The sequence below is a fragment of the Pongo abelii genome, chromosome 10 (assembly GCF_028885655.2).
Source record: "Pongo abelii isolate AG06213 chromosome 10, NHGRI_mPonAbe1-v2.0_pri, whole genome shotgun sequence".
Lineage (NCBI taxonomy): Eukaryota > Metazoa > Chordata > Mammalia > Primates > Hominidae > Pongo > Pongo abelii.
The window spans coordinates 48,517,172-48,530,122 of record NC_071995.2 but is presented as its reverse complement, the minus strand read 5'-3'; the positions used below and the strand labels follow the sequence as shown (position 1 = coordinate 48,530,122).

General features: G+C 43.5%; 1 protein-coding gene across 7 annotated transcripts in view; it reads right to left on the bottom strand.

The window, feature by feature from the left end:
• Positions 1-1,065: 1,065 nt before the first annotated feature.
• DIP2B (disco interacting protein 2 homolog B) overlaps positions 1,066-12,951 on the bottom strand; it is a 252,440-nt gene continuing 240,554 nt past the window's right edge. For all 7 annotated transcript variants that reach the window (XM_009247723.3, XM_009247721.3, XM_002823234.4 and 4 more), the window contains 4 exons: positions 12,615-12,689; positions 10,136-10,313; positions 8,210-8,333; positions 1,066-5,136 (listed from right to left, as the gene is read on the bottom strand). In XM_009247723.3, the coding sequence (XP_009245998.2) occupies positions 4,884-5,136; positions 8,210-8,333; positions 10,136-10,313; positions 12,615-12,689 (630 nt within the window). In that variant the 3' untranslated portion in view covers positions 1,066-4,883. The remainder of the gene's footprint in view (positions 5,137-8,209; positions 8,334-10,135; positions 10,314-12,614; positions 12,690-12,951) is intronic.

Below are 12,951 nucleotides of genomic sequence, written 5' to 3'. Positions count from 1 at the left end.
ATGAATTTTGGGCAGACACATATATTCAAACCACAGCAATCCCAATAATGAATTCTAGTTCCCAGAATACGCGACTCTGCCTTCCTGCTCACTATCTTATCTGGCTGTCTTATCCTCTGAAACCCAGGTCAGAGGTTCCCTACTCCTCACTATCCTCCCTTACCATCAGACTATGTGCCTTGCCTGCCTGCTCTCACAATGCATGTCTGCTCTTAACCCTTGTATTGTGATTGTTATATCTCCTTGAGGGCAGTGACTTGGTATTTTTTTTCTCTCTGGCTTCAGCTCTTATCACAGTGCTGTGACATGAAAAAATGTTCTCAGCTGCCAGAGTAGCCTGGATCAATGAAATAATTCAAGGACCAGTTTCGGTGTCTGAAAACATGCACAATTTGATGGGCTCCCACCAAGTTTCTTGAAACCAGGAATTGGAAGAGCAAATGAAATCTCATTTTAGGAAAAGCTAAAGTCCAGTCTAATTACAGATCAGAAAAAATTCAAATTTAGGCCAGGCATGGTGGGTCACGCCTGTAATCCCAGCACTTTGGGAGGCTGAGAAGGGCAGATCACTTGAGGTCAGGAGTTTGAGACCAGCCTGGCCAACATGATGAAACCCTGTCTCTACTAAAAATACAAAAATTAGCTAGGCATGTTGGCGCATGCCTGTAATCTCAGCTACTGGGGATTACTCTGGGAGAATCGCTTGAACCCAGGAGGCGGAGGCTGCAGTGAGCTGAGATTGTGCCACTGCACTCCAGCCTGGGTGACAGAGTGAGACTCTGTCTCAAAAAATTAAAAAAGAAAATACAACTACCAAATGCTACATGGGTGGGAGGAAGACTAAACTATAATTATTACCTTGAAAAGTCCTGACAACAGGCTCCTTAGTTTTCAAAGTGACACCCTGATTCCCTGACCTAGTATCCTTTAATAGCACTGACTCTGGATCTCTGTGTTCACTTTCCTTAGACTACCCCAGCTATCACTGGGTCTTACCATCTAAAGTTAAATTTAAAATCTATCAATTCCCTAGCCTCCACCCAATGTGTGAAGGATTAAACAGAATCAGGCATCAATATTTATTAACACAAGACAAAGGAAACACATTCAATGAGTTAATAGAACACTGTCCAGCCAGATGTTAAATTTAAAAATGTATATCTAGTCTAACTTCAAATAAATAAAAAAACTTTATACATAATTACACAGTACTGTAGTTTGAATTTGACACGGGTAAATATCTTGACAGAAAGTAAACAAAACAGCATTTAGGACTAAAAAATTATTCTTATATCTTTACAGTCTCTTCCTCTGGACAAATAACATGGCCCATCTACATACACCTAAACCAGAAATGTCGTATGAATGATAAAGAAAAGGCCTATTGTGTATTTGGCGCATTGCAGCTTCTTGCTCCAAATACTCTTGCTTTTACATCAAAGCAGACAACAAAAACAACACTAAGGCATAGATCTTGTTGGAGTTTGAGGATGAGGTGATAACTCCTCATTGCTTTAGTCTAAAAGATTCCTGGATATTCAAGGAAAGTAATTTATTTGGCCAAAATATAGAGCACCATGCCTGGGGCAGAGACCTTAATAGAAAACCTAAGGCCTCGGGCCCTTGTTGAGTCAACAAAAGCATTAAGCAAGCATTGCCCAGGGACTAAAGTAAGGAGACAGACTCATGTGACCAAGACAGGCAGTGGCCCCTAAACAGCCTGAGGCAACACAACTTCATGAGGAAAGGACCTGGTACTGGGGAGACCTGGCCCTTTATGAGGCAGGAAATAAAGACTGTGGATTCACTGACACTGATTAGCATGCTGGTCCTTCCCAGGGTCTCACTGAATTCCTAGGATCTAGGAATTTTCCTGAGGCAGCCCCTTCCTGATCTACTTCAGTTACTTCTGCTGAGAACCAGAAAGTGGTTCAGAAATCTTCAGACCAATAGATTTCTCTTAACTGAGACAGGGGCTTGTTTAGTTTTTTTCCACAGACATTAAAAACCCAGACAGAGTATGTTCCAGAGGATGGGAAAGGCTGTGTTTCTATTAGTAATGGCCTTTCAAGCCTGCCTTAAGAATCAGTTCTACCACAAAGGTGCTACTTAATGTGGATAGAGTAGGAGCACTGTGTCATCAAGAGAACATTTTCTTACTCGAGTCTGTGGCAGAGTAGACTTTAAATCTGCAGGTGATCCCAAAAACACCATCTAAGCACATGACTGGGCTCTCCTCTCCCTCCACAGGATGCTTTACCAGAGTTACTGATGAAGTTCCTCAAGGACAGTTCTTAGCCTTCCTTCCTCCATGAGCAGATTCGGGCTTTGGGGGACATGCAAAAGATCAATAAAGCAGACAGCAAAAAACAAATTAGAGGCCTGAAGAACTACAAAACTAGATAATCAGCCTCTAAGTAACTGGGAGTTGGCCACACTTTGAGATTAACGGAGTAATGTATTTGAAGGAATGAGTATAGATCTGCACTGTCTAATATGGTAGCCACTAGTCACATTTGGCTACAAAGACTTGAAATATGGCGATGGTTTGAATTGAGATGTGTTTAATACACACTGAATTTCAAAGGCCTAATATGAAAAAAAGTAAAATAACTCATTAATAATTTTTATATTGATCCTATGTTGAAATGATAGTGTTTTTGAGCTATTGGGTTAAATAAAATATATTTAAATCAATACCATGGGTTTCTTTTTACTTTTAAAAAAATGTGGTTACTAGAAACATTTAAATTACAGATGTGGCTCTCTTTATAGTGTTTACAGTGGACAATGCATCTCTAGATGCCTATACCCTAATCTGTGTTAGTAAGAATTATCAAAGCAACCCACAGAATAGAATCTAACCATAACTTTTAGAACTTGGGGATTATAGAGCTAGACTTATTTGTATCAGCTTCAGGATCCCCTGCTTTGTTTAGTGGATCATTAAAAACAGTTTTAAGAAAATTACTTTCCAAGTATCAGGCTGTGTTCTCTGCAAACCAAACCATCGCTAGACACTGGGATTTCCTGTGTGCCGCAATGTAAGTGCTTTTTTTCTGTCCATCCTAGGACTTCCCTCATTACGTGTAAATTAATTCCATCAAAATGTTGAAAAAGAGATCTGGAACTGGCAAATGTCCTGAGCTCTGCCCTCTGTGGAGGAGTGGGGAGGAAAAGAGGATTACATGAAGGGAGTCACAAAGTGGCTTTTAGTTACAAGACCATGTAATGGCAGCCCTAGAGCACTGCCACCGCAAAGGAGCTGGTCTTTGCATTATAAACCTTATTTTCAGGGTAATTACAAGTCTTAAAAATTGTTTAAAAACATACTTAGTTTACATGATGTTACAGTGGGGTAAATAATATGTATTATTAAAATAGTCTAAATAAATATTTACACAATAGACCAGAGTGGGTCAAAGAGAACCATTCTGCTTTAACAAGTTAACTCTTTTCACTTTTGAGTACTTTTACGTTTTTAAAAATATTTCTGTTAAGAAAAAAATAATACGATTTAACTATATTCAAATACATGAAGTATCGGACCAAAGAAAGGAAACCGAGCCAGAGGCCAAACTCAGTCCCATCTCATTCTGCTTGGCCTGGGCACCACAGTTATTTCAAAAGAGTTTCCTGCATACGTCAGACTTCCCCGGTTTCAGCATAAGCCTGGCTGCTTTGGCAACCCAGATTGGTCAGTTTTGTGTAGTTATATGGCCTTACAGTTCCATGTGATGGTGGATCCCCACTGCCTTCCTGGCCTTCTTGTTTTAAACCCCCTGCCCTCAGGAACTGGAAGAACAGAGGATACTCCTCAGTTTTCAGAAAAGAGAAGTTATATGGATAAACTGTAGACACAGTTTACAATGGGCCTGGAAAAGAGGAAATCCTAAATTCTTACAGTCACTCTAAATCTGAAAGATCATTTTAACACTGGGGCCAGAGTAAGTTATTGTGGTTCCTTAGAATAGGGTGGGCTCTGATGAATCTTAGCTTTGTGTTAACATTTTGATTTTTAAACTGAGATTTTCAGCTTTTAGAAACAGGCTGAATTCATAGAAGCCTAAGCTGATTCTGGGAATGCGAGCTTTAAAAACAAACATAGGCAGCTTTAGTTGATAAAATACACCAGCCAACAAAGACATAGAACAATGTGCAGCAAAACGTGCCAACAATTTGCGCTTTTTAGTTACCTAATCAATTACACAACATTAAGAGAATATTGAAATTCTCTCAAAGTAGAAATGTTTCTACTGTGGTTGTTATAACTATACAAGCCAGTTCTTCAAATCTCTAGTTGAATTATGTGTATTCTTATGTACATGTTGTAAAACACTGGTCAAAATGTTTTACAGTCAAGAATTATCTATATAAAGTAATTCTCATAGTCAGTGGGTTATCTGATTTGCTTATGGGTTGACTGAAAGACAGCTGAGTAGTTCCATGTTAACAAACCCCACAGAACATCTAGCTACGGCAGAATGGCAAAATACAGTACGGAGTGGGGAACTGTGTCACTCAGACTACCCCTTTCATGTGAATTCATTAAATTCCCTTAGAAAATTCTAAAACGGCATTAGATAAAAATACAACTATGTACAACAGATGAAAAAAATGCAACACGCATGTAATTGCTTTAGTAATGTGCTGCTCACGCTATGTCAAAGCACATGTCTACCAAATGTTAACATTTTTTTCATTTGCCATCACACAATTCCCCTTTCCTGTGTTTTATGATTGCAGAATCCCACAGGATAAGATGAAGAATATCATGTAGCCATCTCAGCTTATTTCACATCGTTTGAAAGCCTGCTCTTAGCCAGAGGTCTTCTGTCTTTGTGATTCTTCAGAATGGCCCCCTGCAGTCCCCACAAGGCTGGTTACATGTTATAAGCCACGTAGATGGGGTCTAACTGGTCAGCTAGGAAGCTATCACGGAGGTGCATCCTCTGCTTCTCTCCTCTGGAGTTGATCGGGATGACACCTGGGTCCACCACAACCACGACGCCAACGATGAGGTAATGCTCTTCCAGGACCACGTTGGTCACTAATGGGACCAGATCTAGGGCTTCCTGTTCAGAGCCGCACAGTTCCACAACCACCACAAGCAAGTTGGTCCATGTGAACACGGCACTGAAATTTCAATGACAGTTCGTTAACTTGTCACTACATTTTTCAGTTATCTTTTATAGCATCTGTCCCAGACTTAGCCCATTTCCCCGCCTTCTCCCCTCAATCCCAACCAGAAGGTCAGCAGTCATGTCTACCATATATGACACCTTTCAATTTCACCTGATAAGACTGAGGGAAAAATTCTATAATGAATATATATATATATATATATATATATGAGAGACATCTTGCCCCTGTGAACACAGCTGAGTCGTCCAGAATCTCCTGGGAGTTTGAAAGTGGAATTTAAAGTCGTCAGGCCAGGCGCGGTAGCTCACACCTATAATCCCAGCACTTTGGGAGGCCAACACGGGTGGATCACCTGAGGTCAGGAGTTCGAGACCAGCCTGGCCAACATGGCGAAATCCCGTCTCTACTAAAAATACAAAAATTAGCCAGGCTTGGTGGTGGGCACCCGTAGTCCCAGCTACTCAGGAGGCTGAGGGAGGAGAATAATTTGAACCCAGGAGGCGGAGGTTGCAGTGAGCCAAGTCTGCGCCACTGCACTCCAGCCTGGGCAACAGACTGAGACTCTGTCTCAAAAAAAAAAGTTGTTAACTGGTCATTTGAACCAATGACATGGATTTGAATATTCTGGGGTAGCCCAGGGCACAGAGAAGCAGAGAGAATCCCTCTTCAGGGAGGCGAAAAAGAAGGGAATGCCCATATGGCTCTAGAAAAGAAGGGGACAGTGATTCCTGATGGCCTTACCATTCCCTTGTTTCTACCTTTCCTAAGACCCAGAGTTAGTTTTTTTGGAACATCTGAGACAGCCAGATATTCTTTCCATTAATTCTTTCACTTAAGCTTTTTTGAAGGGAGCCTGTTATTTGCCCCATGAGAGCTTTGACTAATATTCTTTTGTTTTTTTAGACTAGTCAAGTGCAGTAGTGAGAAAGAGGGAAAGAGCAGAACGAATAGTTTGATTGATTTGTAATTGACTGTGAACAATCAACTGAATTAACTCACTACCTTCAGACCACCCTAAGGCAGTATTCTTAAACCCAACAGGAAGAGAGTCTGTCTGACTCACATGAGTTATTAGTGCCCCACGCAAGTGTCTCCTATTGTATAAAAGGGCCATAAGCCACTTTCCACCGAGTGGAGTTACTGGGTTAGAAGGTAGGGCCTGACTTGGTTTGCAGGGCTAAACTGCTTTAAAAACAGATTCCAGTCGGGTGTGGTGGCTCACGCCTGTAATCCCAGCACTTTGGGAGGCCAAGGTGGGCGGATCACGAAGTCAGGAATTCGAGACTAGCCTGGCCAATATGGTGAAACCCCGTCTCTACTAAAAATACAAAAATTAGCTGGGCATGGTGGTGTGTGCCTGTAGTCCCAGCTACCCGGGAGGCTGAGGCAGAAGAATCGCTTGAACCCAGGAGGCAGAAGTTGCAGTGAGCCGGGATCGCACCACTGCGCTCCAGCCTGGGAAGACTCTGTCTCACAAAACAAACAAACAAAACCAAATTCCAGTAATTAAAAATGTACACAATATCTGGTTCCATTAAGAGTCAAATGTCTAAAATGACAAAGTAACCACAGCACCCAGCTTCTCTGGATGCTTTCCAGATGTCTAAAGATGTTCTTATCTTGGTCAGAGTCTTGTTCAGGTCTGGGGAGAGACTCCTACGAAAACAAGAGCATCTGGGTGTTTTTTTTTTTTTTTTTTTTTTTTTTTTTTGAGACAGAGTTTTGCTCTGTTGCCCAGGCTGGAGTGCAGTGGCACAATCTTGGCCCATTGCAACCTCCGCCTCCCAGGTTCAAGCAATTTTTCTGCCTCAGCCTCCCGAGCAGCTACGATTACGGGTGCCTGCCACTGCACCCAGCTAATTTTTGTATTTTTAGTAGAGACAGGGTTTTGTCATGTTGGCCAGGCTGGTCTTGAACTCCTGACCTCAAGTGATCCACCCACCTCAGCCTCCCAAAGTGCTGGGATTACAGGCGTGAGCCACCATTTCCAGCCTACAAGAGCATTTTTAGACAAAGAAGTATCTGGAAAGCATGAGCAACCATCGAAAGAACTGTGGCTGTTTAGCATGGGGAAAAGTGGTGAAGAAGGACACGTTCACTAAAATATGTAGAAAACAAACCAAACAGATTCTGTATTGGTTAAGAACCCAGAATGAAAGCCAGTAGGTAAACACTACAGAGGTGGTTTTTGTTTTGTTTTGTTTTTTTTGAGACAGTCTCAGTCTGTCACCAGCGCTGGAGTGCAGTGGCATAATCTTGGCTCACTGTAGCCTCAACCTCCCAGGCTCAAGTGATCCTCCCACCTCAGCCTCCTGAGTAGCTGGGACTACAGGCTTGCCACCACACCTGGCTATTTTTTTTATTTTTTTGTAGAGATGGGGTTTTACCATGTTGCCCAGGATGGTCTTGAATTCCTGGGCTTAAGCGATCTGCCCGCCTTGGCCTCCCAAAGTTCTGGGATTATAGATGTGAGCCACTGCACCTGGCCAAACCACAGTTTTAATTTTACAGATTTTAAGTCAATACGTGTTTGGATGATCCTTTATCAGGGAAAATGTAGGGGGAATTCCTGCAAAGAGCAGGAAACTGGATGAGATAATATCAACTACCCTTTTCATCTGCTTACCATTTAATAGTTTACAAAGCACATTCTCATTTGGTGCTTCTGATAATTAGGAAGTAGCAGAGAGAGTGTTTTACAGATGAGGAGAACCTTTAAGCTGGTTCTTTCCACCATATTATGCTGACTTTCAAGAGATCAATGATCTGTTAGTCCCTTCCCATTATGAGAGTCTATCACTAAAAAAGGACTCAGTTCCAGCATTCCACAGAAGGTATCAGAGTGTTCCCCCGGGGCCTCATGGCCTCATCTGGCTCCTATGGATAGGCCTTTTTGGCCACCGCAGATTGCACACCCAAGACAAGAATCAGTCTATTTCCTTACTCCTCCCATGGAGCTCTATGTTTCAAGGTAGGTATGTGGTCCCAATGACCAATTAATTAAATCAGTTGACATTACAACTAAAACTGAAGTGGGAAGCACAGTGTATGCTGGGGGAGTTACCATTCAGCAATGCTTCTGTGGATCCGGGACACCGAGGTCTCAATATCGATTGGGTGGTATCGTAATCCTCTCAGCTCCAGTGTTTCATCCAGCGCTCCCACCACATACAATGCATCATGACGCTCTGACAGAAAGAAAAAGAGAGAAATGTGGCTCGGACATATACTGAGTGCAACATAACACTGGAGTCCAGAGCAGAGGGGTCAGACTGCCTGTCACCTGGCTCTGCCCCTACCAACTGTGTAACTCTGGGCAAATTCCTTAAGGCTCTGAATCCTGCTGCTCCTCTGTGAGATGGGAATAATAATCAATGGCTGCTGTGAGGATTTGTGAGTTAATCCATGCACAGTAGTTAATATGGTATGTGGTATATTGTAAATGATACCAGAAATTAACTGTTATTATTATTACATGTTAGGAACTGTGTTATGTGCTGGGGAGACAAAACTGACAAAACCCAATTCCTGCTCTGAAGATCCTTACAGTTGAGGTGGGGGAAAAGATACACAAAGAGGCATTCCGTTGTAATGTAGCAAGCCCAGCGAGTGTGCATGAGGTTCAGAGGGGCAGAGGACATCACTGAGTCTAGCTCAAAGGTTCAGGGAAGGCACCTGGAAAAGCTGAGGGCAGAGCTGAGCTTTTAAGGACAAACAGGACTCAGCCAGAAGGGAGGGATGGAGGAAAGACAGGAGTTGAGAGGGAGAGGAGATGAACAAGTGTCATTCTTTCTAGGTAGCTTCATGGAATACAGATATAAGGAGGAGGGTTGTAGAACATAGAGGAAACTAGTCCTGGTTTCTAACAGGCTTGTAATCCAGCTAGGACACAGAAGGAAGATTATTTTGCAGTAATTTCTGGAAAAACACAGATTTCTGAAAAATTCAGCAAAACAAAGTGATTGAAGCTGTTGGAGTGAAAAGGATCAGGAGGTGCAGCAGAGGCTCCCATCACCTGGTGAGCTCATGAAGACTGATGACAAAAACAAGAGAAACATAGCAGTGAATGACTAATGGGTGCTTCCTGTGTGCCAGGCACCGTTCTTGGCATCTAAATGCATCACGTCCTTTAATCTCACATCATTTCCATGAGGCAAGAAACACAGTCATCCCCATTTTCTAAGCAGGAAACAGAGGCTAAGTGATTGCTCAAGGTCACCCAGCAAATGGCAGAGGTGGGCTGCAAAACCAGGGCACCAGGCAGGGATGCCACCCTCTGCTCCACTGGGTTGCCCCTGCCTCTCCATGAAATCTGGGGAACTATGGATGCTGGTCAGTATGGAACTATGGAGAATTTAGGACTTTAAAATCCAGTGAGTTATATATCTATCACTTCTTCAAGTATAGGATATAGTCAGTGTTGGGTATTTTTAAGTGGCTGTAAGTGCCAGTCTGGAAGAAAGAGTGACGGTGGGCAGCAGTGAAGCTGTGACAATCAACTGGGCAGAGGGTGATGGGAGGGAATCCTCATACCGGAGGCCTGGCCAGGAAGCAGGCTGTGTCCAACACAAGACACTGAGGCACTGCCATGCCTCAGCAAGATGGCTCCTTGGAACTGACGCCCCTCCTCCTGCTCTCCAAGTGGTGTGCAGGGTAGATGAGCTACAAGATGTAACGCTTTTCCCAGATGTGGAATCAGCCCTGCAGGGACTGAAAGTCTGTTTAGCCAGGGACGCTCACTCGCCATCAGGCACATCTCTCTGACTCACAGCTCGGGATGCTCCTGGGCTTGCCCCAAGCGCTCACCTCTTAGACACTCTTCATGGGGCAAGGCATGACTCCAAATGAATAGAGAGTCACTTATGGGTTTAAGAGTCACAGAAGGGAGTAACTAAATAGACACACTCCACAATCCAAGGCAGGCTGAAGGAGGTCAGCTAGTGCTACAGAAACACAAAGCAAGGTCAATGGGGAGTTGTTGCAGAAGTACCTCCAGTGGCCGCTGTGAGCTCAGTCCGGCGGACAAAACCAAGGTATCCTGTACGAGCCCAGAGTGTCTGAGCTGCATCTCCAAAGCTGAGGCGAGTGTTGAAATGATCAGCTTGAAGAGTCTCACTATCATAGATGGTGTAGTAGCCGCTGGCTGTATGGGGACTGTTCACCCAAATCTACAAGAAAAGTGCTTTGGTCACAACTCACTGGGGACACACAACTGTATTAATTCTCTTGGATCAGGTTATTTTGATTTTTTAAATCTCATTTTTATATTAACAACAACACAACTGCATCAATAAAGGCAGCTGACATTTACCACGTGCTCATCATGTACCTAATCTCCATCCATCCTGATATATATGACAATGACAACATCGTTCACACAATGTTGTTCCCATTTTACGGATGAAAAAACAAGGAGTTAACTAATTCCCCTAACACGCGGAAATGAGGAGACTCGCACCCATGCCCGTGTGGCTCCGGAGGGTGTACTCTCACCCACAAGGCTACCCTGTCTCCCTGGTTCATTTCTCACCCTCCTCCAGAGTCCCACGAACACATCAGGGATCATTTCTGTGCTTCCGGGATAACCGTGGAAGCCCACAGGGAAACACCATGCGGTGTTTGAGTTTATAATATAAACAGAGCAATAGCTAACAATAAAGTTACTGAGAATCATTATGTGACAGACACTGTTCCATGTACATTACAGATGCAGGTGTTAATACATTTAATTGTTATAATGATTCTACTCAGGAGGTGAGGTAGATGCTACTATTAACATTTAAAAATTTTTAAAATAGGCTGGGTGTGGTGGCTCACGCTTATAATCCCAGCACTTTGGGAGGCCAAGGCGGGTGGATCACTTGAGGCCAGGAGTTCAAGACCTGCCTGGCCAACATGGTGAAACCCCCTCTCTACTAAAAATACAAAATTAGCCAGGTGTGGTGGCGTGCGCCTGTAATCCCAGCTACGTGGGAGGCTAAGGCAGGAGAATCACTTGAACCGGGGAGATGGAGGTTGCAGGGAGCCAAGATGGCACCACTGCATTCCAGCCTGGGTGACAGAGCAACACCCTGTCTCAGAAAAAAAAATGTTTTTCAAAGTAGAGATGGGGTCTTTGCTATGTTGCCCAGCTGGCCTCAAACTCCTGGCCTCAAAGTGGAGTGGCCTCAAACTCCTGCTTCAGCCTTCCAAAGTGTTGGGATTACAGGCATGAGCCACTGCACCTGGATGGTGCTATTATTATTATTATTATTTTTCAGAGTCTTGCTCTGTCATCAGGCTGGAGTGCAGTGGCGTGATCTCGGCTCACTGCAACCTCCGCTTCCCGGGTTCAAGCCTCAGCCTCCCAAGTAGCTGGGACTATGGGCACACGCCACCACGCCCAGCTAATTTTTGTATTTTTAGTGGAGACGGGGTTTCCTCATGTTGGCCAGGATGGTCTCGATCTCTTGACCTCGTGACTCACCCACCTTGGCCTCCCAAAGTGCTGGGATTACAGGTGTGAGCCACTGCGGCCAGCCGCCAGTGCTATTAATATTTATGGATGAGGAAACTGAGGCCCCAAGAAATTAACCTGTCCAATACTGAGAAGCTTGTAAGTGGCAGAGCCCAGGTCATCTGGCTCCTGCACTTACAGTACTCCTCCCATTCAGCTATGTAATGAAATATCAGCATCCTTCAAAGATTTGGGGAGGCTGGGCATGGGGGCTCATGCCTGTAATCCTAGTATTTTGGGAGGCTGAGGCAGGCGGATCACCTGAGCTTATGAGTTTGAGATCACCCTGGGCAACATAGTAAAACCCTATCTCTACTAAAAATACAAAAAGTTAGCCAGACATTGTGGCACGTGCCTGTAGTCCCAGCTACTTGGGAGGCTGAGGCACAAGAATCACTTGAACCTGGGAGGTGGAGGTTGCAGTAAGCCCAGCCTGGGCGACAGAGTGAGACTGTCTCAAATAAACAAACAAAAACAAAGATTTGGAGGAAGAAAAATTAACTATTTTATATAGTTAATTTTTATATACTTATATATAAATAATATGTATTTATATATAAATATTTTTTGTTAAAGGGCTGGGCCTAGAATTTTTTTGTTAATGCAAACATGGATACATTTTAGAATACAATATAACATCTGAATGACCTTAAAAATTTGTAAATATGTGACTCCTTTCAGTTTCGTACCTTAATAGGTGGGAACATGTAGGATTTGCTCACTTTCCTTTCTAGCTAAGGGCATGTCAGTGGACAAATCTGGCACCATTTCCAGTTTGGGTGCCTAAATCTTCCCTGGATCCCAGTTTCAATCTCCCTCTTCTGTCAATTTCAGTCTCATGCCTTACAGAAAAAAATTAACTCCATTCACAACGGGGGAAAGCTAAATCTGAAGTTTTACTGATTTCTAAAATGTGAATCCTAGAGATTTTTACTGCTGACTTTTCAGAGTAAAAATGAAAATTATTACAAACCTCTCCAAGGTGAGAGTCTCCAACCGGCCCTTTGGTCTCAGGATTAACAATAACCACTTTCACTCCAGGTAAAATCTAAGAATCAAAGGGAAAATACAAAGATTGAGTTCAGTGAAATCTAATGACCTCCAGGAAAAGCAGTTAGTTACCTGCTGGAGAGGTGGGAGAGGCACACAGGGCGAGAGCCAGCTGCAATGGCATCACAGCAGCTACCCTGAGGGGACCATGGCAGAGACCTTGTGTCTTGCTCTCACTGAACCTTCCTCAGTTCATTGAAGACCAAAGGTCTAATAAAACTCAGCCTCAAAAATAAAATGGGAGCCAGTCTGCCATCTCT